At 41.0% G+C, this 15,799-nt stretch overlaps 5 protein-coding genes across 5 annotated transcripts; 3 read left to right on the forward strand and 2 right to left on the reverse strand.

The window, feature by feature from the left end:
* Positions 1 to 6,164: 6,164 nt before the first annotated feature.
* On the forward strand, positions 6,165 to 7,628 carry P175DRAFT_0549094 (uncharacterized protein; the record flags this gene model as incomplete). Its single annotated transcript, XM_040900426.1, has 4 exons — positions 6,165 to 6,195; positions 6,229 to 6,295; positions 6,371 to 7,068; positions 7,106 to 7,628. 4 exons carry the CDS (start codon positions 6,165 to 6,167, stop codon positions 7,144 to 7,146), a joined length of 837 nt encoding a protein of 278 aa, XP_040750465.1. The 3' UTR covers positions 7,147 to 7,628.
* Positions 7,629 to 9,416, forward strand: P175DRAFT_0285795 (uncharacterized protein). The gene has a single exon (XM_040892766.1). The coding sequence runs from the start codon at positions 7,895 to 7,897 to the stop codon at positions 9,152 to 9,154; it is 1,260 nt and encodes a 419-aa protein (XP_040750466.1). The 5' UTR covers positions 7,629 to 7,894; the 3' UTR covers positions 9,155 to 9,416.
* P175DRAFT_0285796 (cellulase family protein) lies at positions 9,417 to 11,147 on the forward strand. Its single transcript, XM_040892767.1, has 2 exons — positions 9,417 to 10,815; positions 10,901 to 11,147. Exons 1-2 carry the CDS (start codon positions 9,678 to 9,680, stop codon positions 10,984 to 10,986), a joined length of 1,224 nt encoding a protein of 407 aa, XP_040750467.1. The 5' UTR covers positions 9,417 to 9,677; the 3' UTR covers positions 10,987 to 11,147.
* Positions 10,902 to 12,391, reverse strand: P175DRAFT_0502593 (uncharacterized protein). The gene has a single exon (XM_040897423.1). The coding sequence runs from the start codon at positions 12,344 to 12,346 to the stop codon at positions 11,309 to 11,311; it is 1,038 nt and encodes a 345-aa protein (XP_040750468.1). The 5' UTR covers positions 12,347 to 12,391; the 3' UTR covers positions 10,902 to 11,308.
* Positions 12,392 to 12,558: 167 nt separating this feature from the next.
* Positions 12,559 to 15,078, reverse strand: P175DRAFT_0558652 (inorganic phosphate transporter). The gene is made up of 3 exons (XM_040900857.1): positions 14,531 to 15,078; positions 13,016 to 14,443; positions 12,559 to 12,956 (listed from the first exon to the last, which is right to left on the reverse strand). The coding sequence occupies exons 1-3, from the start codon at positions 14,607 to 14,609 to the stop codon at positions 12,667 to 12,669; spliced, it is 1,797 nt and encodes a 598-aa protein (XP_040750469.1). The 5' UTR covers positions 14,610 to 15,078; the 3' UTR covers positions 12,559 to 12,666.
* Positions 15,079 to 15,799: the final 721 nt, after the last annotated feature.

A 15,799-nucleotide genomic window follows, 5' to 3' on the forward strand; every position in this document is an offset into this window, starting at 1 on the left:
TATTTATAACTAAATTTTACTATTTTTAATTACCTCTTTAATAAAGAAGTAGTAAATATCTATCTAGTAAAGTATAGATATATAATTTAGCTTCTTTACTAAAGTAATAATATTTATAGAATTAGTATATAAAGGTATAGTACCTTTTATAGATTTTTCTAGTCTAATAGTTATATATAGTTTTTATAGCTATATAACTAGCTTTATTACTATATTCCATGTAATAAATTTAGTAATAATTAAATTTAAAGTAACTAGTAATTACTTTACTAATCTCTATATAATTAATACTCTAAATATAAAAAATATAAAGCCTTCTATTAATTTCTTATCTTTATAATCTATATAGGAGGCATTAATATATATATATAATAGATTATTTAAATAACCTAAAACTATTATATAGTCTAAAATCTTCTTTAAATATTAGAAAACTTATTTAACTATATTATAGTCTAACTTACTAGGATTATAATTCTTCTATAATAGTTATATTATTATATATTAAATATCTAGTTAGGTCTAAATAGTAATCTAATTTAATAATCTAGTTAGCTTTTAATAATAAGTAATATTATCTTCATCTATAGAGGCATATATAGTATCTAGAATAATATTACTAGTATCTAGTATCTCTCTAGTTAATTTCTATCCTAGAGTTATTAGTATATAATATAATTAAAAATTATAAAAATTCTATTTATAGAGTATCTTTTAGATATATATATATTAGAATATTAATATTAAATTACTAAGTAGTCTATAAATATTATATCCTAAGAATTATATAGGTTTACTTAATTACTTTAATTTAAAATATTTTTCTAGCTTATCCATAAATTATTAAATATTTACTTTATTAGGGCCAGTAATTATTATATTATTAATATAAATAATAAGTATTAGCTACTAATCTAGATTATAATAAAAGCATGGGTCTTTATTAATTATCTTTATACTAATTTTTACTAGAATATCATGGAATTCCTTATATTAAAGAAATACTAACTATTATAATCTATATAGGGCTTGGAGTAGTAGATATACTATATTATCTTACTTATTAAAACTAGTTAATTAGTATATATAGATCTTTTAATCCTTAATTATTATATTAAAATAGGTAATCACTATATTAAATTATACTTATTTTAAATTAAAACAAGCAACTATACTTAAAAATAGCTTTACTAAAGTATCTACTACTACTAGAAAGTAGACTTAGTTAAAATCTATATCTAGTTTTTAGAAATTTCTATATATAACCTATCTTATATAGAATTATAATATATTATTATTTATATTTAATTTTAAATTATATACTTATTTTCCTAGTAAGACCTTTATATCTTTTAATAATAATATAAATTTATAAGTTTAAATAGCTTTAAGCTTACTAATTTAACTTTATATTACTTATATCTAGTAATCCTTTTATAATAACTTTATTACTTAGATATAGGTCTATAAGATTCTAACTTTATAAGTCTTTATAAGCTTAATCTCTAGTATAAAATTACCAGAATCTAGTAATACTATAGTAATTATATTAGATAATTCTTCTAGCTTTAAATAGGATTCTAGTAGATAAGATATTTCTAGAAGTATTTTTAAAGGTAATATAGATTAAGATTAAGATTATTATTCTTATTTTATCTTCTCTTCCTATAATTACTTTGCCTACTTATCTTTAAAGTAAATACTTTAGTATTAATCCTTTATAAATCTTAAAAATCTTTATAGAGTAGTAATACTACTACTAATATTATTACTAGCAGGATTCTATACTTTTACCAGGTTAATTATTTCTATATTCTTAATATTAAATTTAACCTACTTTCTAGTCTTTAAATACTTCCTTTTTAGTATATCTAGAGTTATTAAAGTATAGTTATTTTTAAAAAGTTCTAAAACTAATAAGATCTCCCTATATTAAGTAAATAACTCTAGAAGCCTTTATATTAGTTATAATACTAGTATCCTTTTAAAAATAGGTTAACCAGTATATAGATTATTTATAATAAAATAATTAATTATCTCTTTATATCCACCCTACCTAGATTATTCCTCTATACTAGATCTTACTATCTCCTCCATATCCTTGCTAATCGCTCGATTATTTCACTTAGCAATAGTTTTAAAAACAGCCCCAGAAACAGGCCTAGAGGCAGGTATCCACTCTAGTATAATAAGCTCGGTAGTCTTGGAGATAGCCCTAGGAGCAGCCCCAGAGGCAGGTAGCCACTCTAGTATAATAAGTTCAATACCTGCCTCTAGGTCAGGTAAGCTTAGTTCAGGTAGGGCTAGATCAGGTATCAACATTTAAATTCTTCCTATAATAACCTTATTATCATTTACTAATAGTAAGGTTTAGTAAAATATACTATTATAGGTTATTCTTCCCCTTTTAGTATTAATAAATATAGTTACTCTAGATAGACTATTATTATTTAGTTTTAATCTATTAAGAAGTCATGGTTATATTCTATCTATTCTATTAATATTACCTTTATCAAATATTACATCTCTTAACCAAATTATTTTCCCTATATCTAGATACCACATCTTGTAGATATAATCTCTATTATATCTAACTAGTTAACTAATTTTTATTCTAGGCAATATTTTCATACTTTTAACCCTATCTTTATATAGGATATTCACAAATACCTTATATCCCTATATATAAATATATTATAGATTAATATCTCTAATTAAGATATTTAATTCTTTATAAAAAAGTTATATAAGTAGCTTTCTTTTATTATTACCTTCCCTAACTAACCTATTCAAAATATAGACCACTGTATCCACACTATATAGCCATATAATTAGCTCTATTTTTACTTGTATGCATATTATACAGGCAGTCTAGATCATATAGCTACTAAACTATTTAATAGCACTATTTTCCTCAGGGGTTTGTAGTAGTATTAATTTATATATAGTACTAAAATCCTTGCTCTACCTAGCATACTTATTAAATTTAAGAGCAGAGTTAAATCTAACCCTTCTAATATAAATACTAGTTATATTCAGCCAACTATTATATATTTCCTTTAATACCTTTAAAGATTCACTTTTTGCCTTCAAATATTATACAAAAAGGTATCTAGAATAATTATCTAAAATTAGTAAAATATACCTAATACTATCTCTTTTAATTAGTTTAATTTCTTAGAAATCTATATATATAAATTATAATAGTTTTATTATATATAATTATAATTTTTAGGATATCTTTTTCTTTAATTTTAATAATTAACATACTTTATAGTATAATTTAGTATTCTAATTAATAGCAGGCAAGTTATTAATAACTAAATTATTACTTTTATTATAAAGCATTACCTTGTTACACTTTAATTATTTAATAGATAGATAACCTAATTATTAATATAATAAGTCTATTAGTATAGTAGGCATGATCACCACCTTATTTAGAACTAAAAATAGGACATTATTATCCAAGATAATATATCTAATTACCTTATCTATTACTATCTTATAAATATATTAATTTTTTAAATTAAAATAGATTCCTAATTCTATCTTTATTCTTTCTACTAGTATTAGGTTATATAATATATTTAGATTCCAAAGATATTCTATTTAGTATAATATTAAAGTACTATTATCTAATTTAAATTAAATTATTACTTTTCCATAATCTTAGGAATATACTACCTTATTATTAGAGGTAATAAAACTATAATTCTTAAAGCTATTTAAATCTTTAATTAAGTTATTAAAGAGATTATAATTATTATATACTATATAACCTGCTCTAGAGTCATATAGTTACCTATTTCTAAAAATAATTAATATTAAAGCTATTAGTATATTAACTTTAGATAGTATAAAATTATTAGTATTTAGAATAGTATTAGCTTATATAGCTAGAGTAATAGCTTAATTTTAAATTAAATTATTCTTATTCTTTAACTTATATAACTTAAAGTACTAAAGTATTAAAGTTAGTCTTTACCCTTCCTTCTACTTATTAATTACTAAATATAAGTAGTTCTTAGTATTATATTTTTCCTTCTTATAAAATAGGTATAGTATTCCAGGTTTCTTAGATTACTTTAACTAATAGTTAATATAGCTAGTAATTATTATATTCTATAGTAATATATATTTCTACTATTACTATTACCTTCTTCTATTATTTATTATTTATTAAGAATTTAGTATATTTATAGCTAGCATTACAGTATTAGATATAATATTAGATAATAGATTCTCCTAAATCTTATCCTTCACTATATTATATATAGTATAAAAATACTTTTATATAATTATTTTAATAGAATTATTATCTAGATTATTTAAGATTAAATTTATAAAACTTATATTATTCCTTTTAAGCTCCTGAAGTATTATAATAACTACTTAATAGAATATAATAATTATTTTTAATCTATTAGAAGTATTTATCTTCTAGATAAAGTCTAATATAAACTTATTAATAATTATATAATTCTTATACTTAATTTTAATAACTTCTCTCTATATCTAGTATATATATCTTTAACTACTATTAATAACTATTCTTTATAATTTCTATATAAAATTATCTATAAAGATATATAGGGTAGTATTTATTAGTAGTTCCTCTACTAGTTTCTTACTTATTAAATATAGTATCTAACTAGCTACTATTTATAAAAGAAATTTCTATAATTTATACTTAAAATTATTAAGTTATAGTCTAGGAATATTACTTTTAAGAAGCTTATCTATCTTATAAAGTCTTAACTCTATTTATATAAATAATATCTAGATTTTAAATTTTAAATTATTTTCTAATACTATTATCAGGCTCAAGTTAAATATACTATTCTTCAGCTTTATTACTTAATTTTAGCTATTAGTAAATGGGGTAGTAGCTATTAAAGATAGGTATAGTAAGTTAAGAATATTAGGATATCTACTAGGAGTAGATTTAGTTACTATTTTAGTTAAATTATAGAGATTTTCCACATACTATTACCCAGGTAGAGTAATATAATAGCAGTACAGGTAGTATAATATAATAATAGTAAGTAATATTTCTACTAAGATCTCTTTCTAATTAGGGAGCAGATTACTATATAGGAATATAAGAGTATAATAAGAGTTTTAGAAATCTATAAAATATAAAATAGAATCTTAAGAAGGGCTCATAACCTAATAAAAGGTCATTAAACTATAATAGTAGAAAGTTAACTAAAATAAATTTAATTTAATCTAACTAAAAAATAAAGAGATACTTAGAGGAAGCATGGAGTTCTAGAAGAAAATAATAGCCTTAAATACACAGAGTAGTCACATGTCACTATCTTCTTCTTTATAGTGATGCTACTTTATGGTGGTGCTGGTTGCATTCACTGAGTGCAGCACTCCAACACCTTATACTCAGGAACTCTATGCTCATACCCTAGTATCATCACTCCTCTTTCTCTTGCATCAACGAATCCAACCTTGTCAGGCCTCACTCACGTCTAGGGATTTCTTCTTCCCCACTTAAACTCGATGAAGATAAAATGACGACCACCAGTTTGGTATCGAGCGCAGGAAAGCGTAAAAGCCCATGCTACACCGCGCCCACCACGCGCTCCAAAGTTACCAAGAAAGATATTCGGCACGATCCTTTGGCTTATTTCCACCTGGACGTTGTTAGTATCGTTCTCCAACATCTGGACCCTGCAGATTTAATCCGCTGTGAGCGCGTATCAACATCATGGCACGGCTTTCTGAAACTGTGGATGGTGAAAGTTGTGCGCTTCCCATACGTGGATTCAGAGCGCCCTAAATTGCACATGGCAAAATGGGATTATAGACAATTGAAGCAAGATGGTAGGCAGCAATTCGAGCCTCCATATTGGGAGACTATGACTCCCCTCGCCTCGGTTTCTGCTGACATGGCCTAACTAGCTCGTGAGCGGTATTTAATAAACACTGGTAGAGCAACCTCAGTGCGACGATACTCCAATACGGCTTATCTGTCGGTTGCGGGGAGGTTCGTTTCCTGGGCCTCGCCAATCCAGAGAAAACCCACCGTCGTCGCAAGGAGTACTAGTAGTACTAGTAGAGAGCCGACTGTAATTTCCTTGTACGAGCATCGCTTGTGTGACCGTGTGCATTGGCAGTGTATTGGCGGAAACGACACTCGTAGTAGCATGCCAGTCACCATCAAAGCAACGAGGCTTTGTAAGTCAGATGGGTATGAGATCCTCTGCGCAGGTATCTCAATGAACAGGAACGGAGATTTACTGCTGGTAGTCTTTCACTGGGGGACTGCATCAGGGGGGTAAGTTGTCAGGCGTATCGCACCGTGAGCAGGATCTGACACAATTAGGTTTGTTGTATACTCACCCTGTGAGAGCAAAATCCGCTGGCGACGTCGTTATCAAAGAATAGACGATCTTGATCTGCTTCCTTTGGCTATTGGGGAGTCTATGGTGTACTGCGGCGTTCGAAATCACCCTGACGACGGTTATGACTTGGCTGCCTTCGATCTTAAAAGTGGTAAAAAGCTGTATCGCTCTTCGGCGCTGGCCTCGAGCTGGCTTAGAGGATATGAGGCCATCCAAACTGAGAACACGTGGAGGAGATCACATAACCAATATGCTAAAGTCATTCGCACCGACCAAGGAGAAGAGTTACTTCTACAGCTTTCTGGCCGGAGTGGTGTCCTACCACGTACATGGGCCATGTCTGGTATCCAAATTATCCGCGGCAGCAATGGACACCTGATACAGACAATCGAATGCCCAAAGTCTCCGGTAGAGAACTTGATATACTACCCCCTCACTAATCAGGGCGTCCTTGTCCTTGAGGCTATTTTACCCATGACATTCTGGGACCAGCACGAGCAAATGTCACGATACCGAATCTTCTTAATGCGGTACTATCACTCCCAAACCGATGGCAGCTATGCTCTGGAATACACAGATGTCCTCCTCGTCGATGACAAAGATCCTGATCGCCTGAATCATGGCCCGCATTTATCTATACTTGTATCTCCCTTTCAGCAGGTTGCCCTACTAGCACCGGTCCAAAGCGATCCTGGCCCTGACCAGTGTAGTTGGAACATACTCGCTTGCTCTTTCGATTACAGGTGCCCCCCTTCCTTTTATGACCTCGCCTCCAAGGTCTTAAAACATGTATTCCCGAGAGAACCTCCACGGCTGCGTGAGTGTTTCTTGATTGGATCAGCAAATAAGGTAAGCTTGGCTCCCAATAGGAGCGGAAAGCAAAAAAGCGGACCATTCGGACTGCCCGCATCATGCCCGCGTGGGGGGACACAGCTGCTGGAGGGCTCTCGCGTTTTTATACATTGCATGGGCGAAAGCTATCTATTTGACTTTGCTTGAGGTTGTATTCATCTCCCTCTTTCGAAGACACCTGTCTCTTAAAGTGGTTTATCGGTGGCAGTTATTCTGCTTAGTGATTTCCCTCAGGATCGAGAGTGCAGTACTTGGAGCACACCCCAGAAGAAAGTGGAAAAGGTAACCGAGTTAGAGAGAACTTTCAGCTGCGCATGCCATATATTCATTCTCCGGTTATTACAGCGGACGCAAGCCGAAGAATGGACGTTCCAGGATACTTCCCCGCGAGTAATACTACACGTCAAAGAGAGGTGGTTAGGGAGATATACTCTGTGAAGACATGAACTTATACATGTTCAAAAGTTTCATAATTATATGTAATGAATCTCTAGCCTCGAAAGCCAGTCATTACAATATCCTTTTTAGCGAGGCGGTAGGCAGAAACCAGGCAACAATCCAGCAACAACCCGATCCAACCCCTAAAAATCCCATGCAAGAGAGCTTTAAAAACCGCCGTTTGGCACTTGCTTGCAGTACAGAGACATACATGCAAAGAGATTGCGAAGGAAAAAAAAAAAATGCCGCCAGTCAGGCGATCACGGCGAACTTTGCCATCTAACTCTGGGATAACCTCCAAAAACTCTTCCCTGACTACCCGCACAAGGGCCCTTCGCAGCAGTGCCCGCCTGGATCCGCAGCCCTCGATTTCAAACCCAGAGAAACCGGCTTCTACGCAAAGAAAAAAGAAGTCTCTGCCGTCATATTTTCAGCGACCACAGCGTGAAATCGCTCAGGATCCTAATCGATGCCTGCGTCTTTTCAGCCTGCCGCGTGAGATCTTTGATGAGATCGTCAGCCATCTGCCCCCTGATGCTGAGGCGTGTTTCACGTTGACCTGCAAAGAAGCTCTCAATTCCATTGGAACTGGATCTTGGGCCCATTTCCGGGGGAGAGCGCGCAGATATGGCTCTCATGGCTCGCTAGGCGAATTGCTCCAGCGGGACCTACCGGGCTATGAATACTGTCCTCGATGCGAGACACTCCACCCACCGATTAAGCCGCCATATGCCCACCGCGTGACCAGATTAACGAAGTTATGTCTTGGACAGGATGGAGTATTGGATATCTGGCCGCAATCTCAATCCGGAGGCTATAGTATTGTGTTTGCACATATTCGAGAAGCCTTTGCATCACAGCCTGCTTCAACGGCGACCAGTCCGCCAATAGACATATTTAGTGGCGAGTTTACACACCACACCGGCTCGATCAACTATATGCTCCGTTCCCAAGCACACTGGATTGACAAAAACCTGGTTATTATCCAAGAACATCGTTTACGCAGTGCAAAGCCGCAAGCTCTAGCGGCCGGAGATGTGATATCGCTTCCCTTTCGGGTTTGCGCGCATCTCTCGACGACCACAGATCCTCCGCCAAACCCCCATCGAGCACGGAAACCTAGCGTGGCAGCAAACGGACCACTCCTTCCTCATGCGATCACCACAGCGTTTCCGGCAGCACTGCGAAAAGGCATTCCGCGTGGAGGGATATTTCGAACCGCCTCACCGGCAGAGCAGGCCCAGATGAAAGCCGCGGACGCGGGTGAAGATGTTACGTGGCGCTGTCGGAGCTGTCCAACCAAATTTCGCATCACATACCAGCAATCCAATGGGGGGGAATGTATCGTGAAAGCATGGCATTGTTTCGGACGGGCGTTGTATAAAGCGGTGGATTTCTGGAAATTCTCCGTCAGACGTGAGGGGCCAACTTTAGGACACACAAAACGTAACAGTGAGTATTTAAGCCCCGTTCGGAGTCTACCGGACTTCAAAATCACATAGCCTATTATATCATAGACTATATATCATAGTCTTTATATGAACTAGAAATACGGAGGATGGCAAGCTGCCAGCGACATTTCGTTCCTCGGCAGATTGCTCGTGCTCTTCCGGTAGTTCTTCAAGCATCTTGCGTGAAATATGTCCTTCCATCCAGCCAAATCCTATCTCGGTATTCCTCAAACAACCCCGCATCGACGACGTGCATTAGTGCTATTACCCTGCAGAGTCATATTCCGGTGCAACAATCAGCGAATCTCTCGGGGATATCGGATGGATTCTATTCTATGGGGGGAGTTTGGGGTCTCTACTCCTCTATTGCACACGAATCGGATGTTGTCGTCCACAGTTTACCCCAGACTCCACATCTCGGTGTAATTCGACCGGATGCTAAGATTCGGAATGAGATTACTGATTCTGCGGGGGATCCAGCGTCTCCTTCAGTCTGTCGGTCAGGTTTAAATAGTAGACAGTAGACTCATGATTTCAGCCACCAGACCACGAATCAACCAAAACAAGTATCCAAATGAAGCTCACGGCGGTATTAATCAGTCTTATCCCCCAGTTGCTCTCCGCAGCCGCTCTCCATGCTCCCTTCAGTGTCTCCGGAAGGTGGATTCTGGACGCCAAAGGCTCCCCCGTTACGTATGCCGGCGTGAACTGGCCTGGGGCTGGGGAAGTCATGATCCCCGAAGGGATGCAGTACGCCTCAATCCAACACACGGTGTCCAAGATCAAGAGCCTAGGGATGAACGTGATCCGTCTTACCTTTCCCATCGAACTCATCGACGATATCATCGACAACCGCAGGGACACAACCGTCCAGGATTCCTTAATCAACGCCCTCGGGCAGACGAATGGAACGGCAGTGTTTAACCAAATCCAATCCGTCAACCCCCAAATCACACGCCACACCACAAGACTCCAGATTTACGACATGGTCGCCCAAGAGTGCAACAGACAGGGAATCTACGTCCATCTCGACAACCACATCTCCAAGGCAATGTGGTGCTGTTCAACCACGGACGGAAACGCCTGGTTCGGCGATACCTATTTCGACGTGGCCAAATGGAAGCGCGGTCTGGAATACATGGCTTCGCACGCAAAGGCGTGGCCGAATTTCGTTAGCATCGGTCTTCGAAACGAGCTGCGTCAACCCGCAACATCGACCCCGGAGTATCCCTATGGGTTCGAAACTTGGTATGCGGAGATGACCTCGGCCGCGAGGGCCGTCAACGCCGCGAACCCGGAGGCTTTGGTTTTCCTCTCCGGGCTGAACTACGATACTGAGCTTGGTCCTATTGCGACCGCGTCGGACCTGGGCCATGGAACGCGCTTTTATTTATCGGATTTCGACTTTGCGGATAGGCTTGTTCTGGAGCTGCACGACTACAACACCGGAGCTACCAGCTGCGACTCTTTGTCCGCGAGCCTGCGCAGTACCGGATTCGACGCGTTGGATGCTTCCGACTCCTCCATCGTGAACGTTATGCCCGTGGTCCTTAGCGAGTTTGGATTCAACCAAGACAACACGACATGGGAGGGTGTGTATGCAAGTTGTATTCGCCAGTGGATTCCCGAGCAGCACGTCGGTTGGATGGTTTGGACGATATCTGGAAGCTACTATATTCGGCAAGGCACTCAGGATATGGACGACACATGGGGTATGTTTCAATCCGTGTTTTTTTTTTTTTTTTTTGTTTTCTTCTTCTTCCTCTTCTTGGGGTAGACGGTTAATGACTGATTTAGGTATCTTGGATCATACATGGTCTGACTGGAGATCTCCCGAGGCTATTGATCAAGGACTCAAGAAGATGGTAGAGGCCTCGAGTTAACCATATATGACTGTCGAAAGTGAAACGATATGTATATATGCGCTTGCAGCAATCTCACATGAGGTATTTTGAATCTGTTTAAAGGGTAGCGAAAGCACAATTCATGAAATCCTAATTACTGCAACAAATAATCGCGCCCAGAGACAGAAAACGAAGACAGCATATGATCCGAACAAACTGGTGAAGATCATGAAACCATCAAATGTAGTGACATTTAGCTTGTATAGCTGATGAACAAGAAAAGCCATCTGTGTACAAAACAAGGCACATTCTTTTTGGAACGCCTTTAACGAGGATCTGCCAATGCCATGAGGCCCGCGACTCAGGCTTCGACTGCGAGCCCTAGCCGCCGGCGTCGATGGTTGCGCACTGCAGCTATAGCTTGCTCCACAGGTGTATCAAGCCGTATACCTACTGAACGCATATCACGCTCTCCAATGGTAATCCACGGAGTAGGTGGAGGGGTGACCTGTACAAAGTCTTGCGGCAGCGTGAGCTCCGGACGAGGCTTGGACCAGTCCACCTCAGGGCGCGAGTCAAGATGCCAGGTTACACTCGCGATGTAATAATCTAGCTGACCCGGGCGCGCCTCATACTTGATCCAGCGCGCTGAGCCCAACATGGAACTCCCCGTCCAGGTGGAAATTTTTATATCCGACCGCTTCGCCGTCAGCACGGCGCCATCGTCCCGCTGAAAGAACCACGATTCGGCTGCCAAAGTAGAAATTATATCAACTTCTGCCTTTCGGCGCTCCAGACTCTCAAAGTCCACCGTAAAGCTCGTCACACTATCAGGTAGGCGCATCACATTGACCCATTTGGAATCCACATAAAGTGGCGCATTTTCCTCCCAGTGCCAGAAGTCGGTATACCTCAAAGTCACAGTAATGCTTCTCGGGTGAAAATGCTTCATGTTCATGATATCGCCGATCTCTCCCCCAGGTTCCAGCACATAAAGCTGCGCAAAGATGCGAATACGTCCCGTCTCTACCTCGCCGTGATTATCATGGATGATCTTGAGGAACTGGGCAAAGCGGTCACGGGGCAGCTGTCCCGGCGCTCGATCGCGGGCCGTCAAATAAAAAGCATGTTCCGCGCAGGCGAAAGGCATAAACCATGATTCAAGATACACGCGTTTACAGGTGCGAAGAAGATCGGTGCAGGTTCTATGGGGAGCAGAATAGCCTGGCCTCGTCCAGTAGGTTTCCCGACTGTACAAGCGGCCGGTGTCCTCGAAGCCTGACAGGGCGTAGGTAAAGATTTCGCTGCGGATTTCCGCCGGAAGAATGGAGAATAAAGGACTTTGGGATTGATCCAGATACGAGGAGAAATCCGGAGGGTGGAGAGTTGGTTCTGCCATGATGAATGAAGAGATGCTGTGCTGTGGTTATGTAGGGTAGTGGTATATTTACTGATCTGGTCATTCGCGAGAGAGAAGTTCGGCTACTTATGTATAGAGGGGAAACATCCCGCGGTTGCCTGATTCCTGCCTAGATCGATCTCAGCCACACACATCTGAACAATAGACGCTCGCGAATCCATCTACAGGGTTATGATCTGAAGGGTAAGATGGGAATGATTGCATTGTGGAGACTTGGGTGCGCTTATTCACATTGCATGTCCATGAACATTCAAAAGATAGAGCAAACAAAAGAAAATACGATATCTATCAAGAGACACTTAGGACAAGAAGTGTGGAGCGTTGATGAAGAGACCCATCAGAATTCCTCCCAAGGTTCCAGCGATGGGGATGGTCATGAACCAGGCAAGGAGCAGCAGAGAGACTCGCTGCCAGTTCACAGCCTTGATGGTGCCGTTGCAGAGACCGACTCCGACCGTAGCGCCTGTGATGCACATCGAGGTCGACACGGGAAGGGAGAACTGAGAGAACACCAGCACGGTGATTGCAGCGCCCATCTCCATAGAGCAACCACGGCTAGGGGAGTGGTAGGTGATCTTGTTACCCATGACTGTTGCCGGAATCAGTATCGTTGTTCAAGAAAAGGATTAGGGATGGGGGTTATCTGACCTTTCATGATGTTGTAACCGTAGGTGATGAGACCAATCGAGATCATAGCAGAGAGAACCGCGAGTTGCCAGACTGGAACAGGGGCCTTGGAAGCAGCGGCATCCCCGGTGGACCAGGCAGAGTACAGCACAGCCCACGGACCCACAGAGTTACCGATATCATTAGCACCGTGAGCGAATGAGGCAGTGCAAGCCGTGAGAACCTGGATGAAGGAATAAGTGTGCTCGACCTCGTTGGGGTACTTCGTTGCATGGGAATAGACGCGGTCCATGCGATCTCCTTCAGGGGTACCGTGGATACCGCTCTGGGCGGCGTGGATATCGTAATGAAGACCGTAGAGCAGACCAGCGACGATGATGGCCGGGATGCGCTTGAGCATGATTTTGATGTTCCGAAACTCGTAGATCTCACCAGCCCCCATGGGGTTTTCGTGCAGTGTGCGCATCGCCCAGGCAAGAGGACCCCGTCCCTTGCGGAGCTTAGCATGGAAGCGGGCCTCGCCCTCCGCCATGAGCTTCTTGTAGTCAACCTGGGCCTCGACGACCTCGATTCCTTTCTCGTTGGCTTCCACAGCCTTGGGAAGGGGCTCTTCGGGGTCCACGCGGATGGTATCAGGGGAACCAAGGGGGGACATGTCGGAATCGTGCTGGATAACGGAGTAGTCGGGAACATTGGAAATATCGGAATCCGCAGGGGCAGGCCGTTTGAACAGGAGGGGACCCATAAAGACGTGGTACCACTTGATGGTATGGTCATTCTTAATCACCTTGGCGTGGGCCCAGGGGACAAAAAAGAGCGCGGAGAGGAGACAGACACCAGCACCAGTGCCCACTGTAACGGCAGCAATGTACCAGGAGGGCTTCTTGTTCAAACCAAGGCTGGGAGACCCCTTGTAAACGATGGACAAGGTACAGATGGTAGCCGCGACAAGGAAGAAGAAGGGGGCCGACCAAACAGCCCAGGGAACAGGATTCTTACGCATGTGGACCACAACCTTGATGAGCATGTAGATGATCGCTGCAAAGGCACCTGAGATCGCAGGCGCCATTCCCAGACCTGCAAAGATAGCCCCAAGACCCTTTCCGTCATTCCATCCCCACTGAACTTTGGAGGCTCCAACAGTGGCCACACCAACGCCAGCAACCGCCGAGATCAGAGAGTAAGTGGAAGAGACGTGAGCGGAGTGTCGGGTACACCACATCACCCAGGAAGAGGCAGCTGCGAGAGCACAGGTGAAGGCAAGCATTTGCACACCCGCATTGCCCTGGAAGGCTGAGTTGGGGATAATGCCGTTCTTGATGGTATCAGCAGTACGGGCGCCGACGGTGATGGCACCCAGCATCTCGAAGATTGTACCGAAGATCATAGCCTGTCTGTAGGAGATGGATCGAGATGACACACTAGTTGCCCAGGAGTTGGCCACATCATCTTATCGCCGCCATCCGTCAGCGTCTATGCTCGATTGCGAGGGTTGGGTTACGGGGGGAGGGAGAGAGAGAGGGAGAGAGAACTCACTTGCACCGTTGTTGTAGGCATCCAGCATGGCAAACAGAGTGCCAATGGCAAAGATGTAGTCGTACTGGTGGAGCGTCATCTTGACAAACTGTTGATCGGACACCAGAATCAGTCAATGATGATGGTAATGGTGATGGCCGAGGATGGCTCAGGGGTTGAAGATGAAACAGAGAAAAGGGAGGTTCTAGGAGCGAGAAAAGCGGCTTTTATGTGCGTTGCATTCTCCCATAATCTCCAGCAGCAAATATACAGCTGTACCCCACGTGCTTGATTGTCTTGCATCTGCTGGCCACCAGTGAATAGACGAGATTACCGAACAGCGGAGGGGGCGAGGGCTGTCGTGTCGCGTGCCAGAAGGAATAGTGGCGTTTGTGCACTTGCGTTAGTTCCAGATCAGCTGCGTATTTTGCTGATTTACTCCGAAGACGGCCGTGGCGTAGGCAAGGCTTCTGTTTTCTAGAATAATCCCCGAAGGCCCAGCCCAATCCAGCGCGCGTGTGTGATGCTGAGGATCTGCGTCTTGACTGCCATACCATGTCGTACACAGGCTGCATGTATGAGAGCCCATTCTCAATCCCTACAAAACCCCCGCCCTACAATAGTATCCCAGACATAAGGGCTCCCAGACAAAGCTTTCCGAAGTCGTCAAACGCCCACTCATATCCCTCATCTCGAGCAGCCATCATTCGACAATCCAACCTGTTTCTGTAAAGCGGTTCGGGAACCCGTGACTCGAGCACGAAAAGGCCAATACGAGCAAAGCCTAGGTAGCGCTGCAACAACATCGGGGCAATGTAATTCTCTTGAGATCAACAACACTGCACGTTTCCGCCCAGCTACTAGCCATTGGCCCTCTGGACACTCGACCCGAATTGCGTGGTTCACAGCTTGATTGAGCCCAGGCCTTTGCTCAGACCAGTCAACTTGGCACCCTTGGCGGCGCCTGGGCATGGGCACGTCGTTGCCTTTATACCTCTTCCCAAGAGTGATGCTCTCGTGTTGATTCGACGCTAGCCCGTTTGGGCGCATCTTGGCGGGACCTTGGCGGGACCTTGGCAGTCTTGGCTTCCTGGCCAATGGGAATAGAGATTTTCTTCACGTGTGTCTCTCTCCCCGTCTTTTTGGTGCCAGCCGTGCCAAGACTTTCCGCGAAAAATATCCGGATTCAGTCCAAGATGAAGTCGTGGGATGCACGCCGTATCTCACCACGCTCAGTCGCTGTTCCTATACGTGATTTAGCTTGACTAATAACAAGCATCCAAATCCTTC

This window comes from Aspergillus ochraceoroseus, assembly GCF_002846915.1.
Source record: "Aspergillus ochraceoroseus IBT 24754 chromosome Unknown P175scaffold_6, whole genome shotgun sequence".
Lineage (NCBI taxonomy): Eukaryota > Fungi > Ascomycota > Eurotiomycetes > Eurotiales > Aspergillaceae > Aspergillus > Aspergillus ochraceoroseus.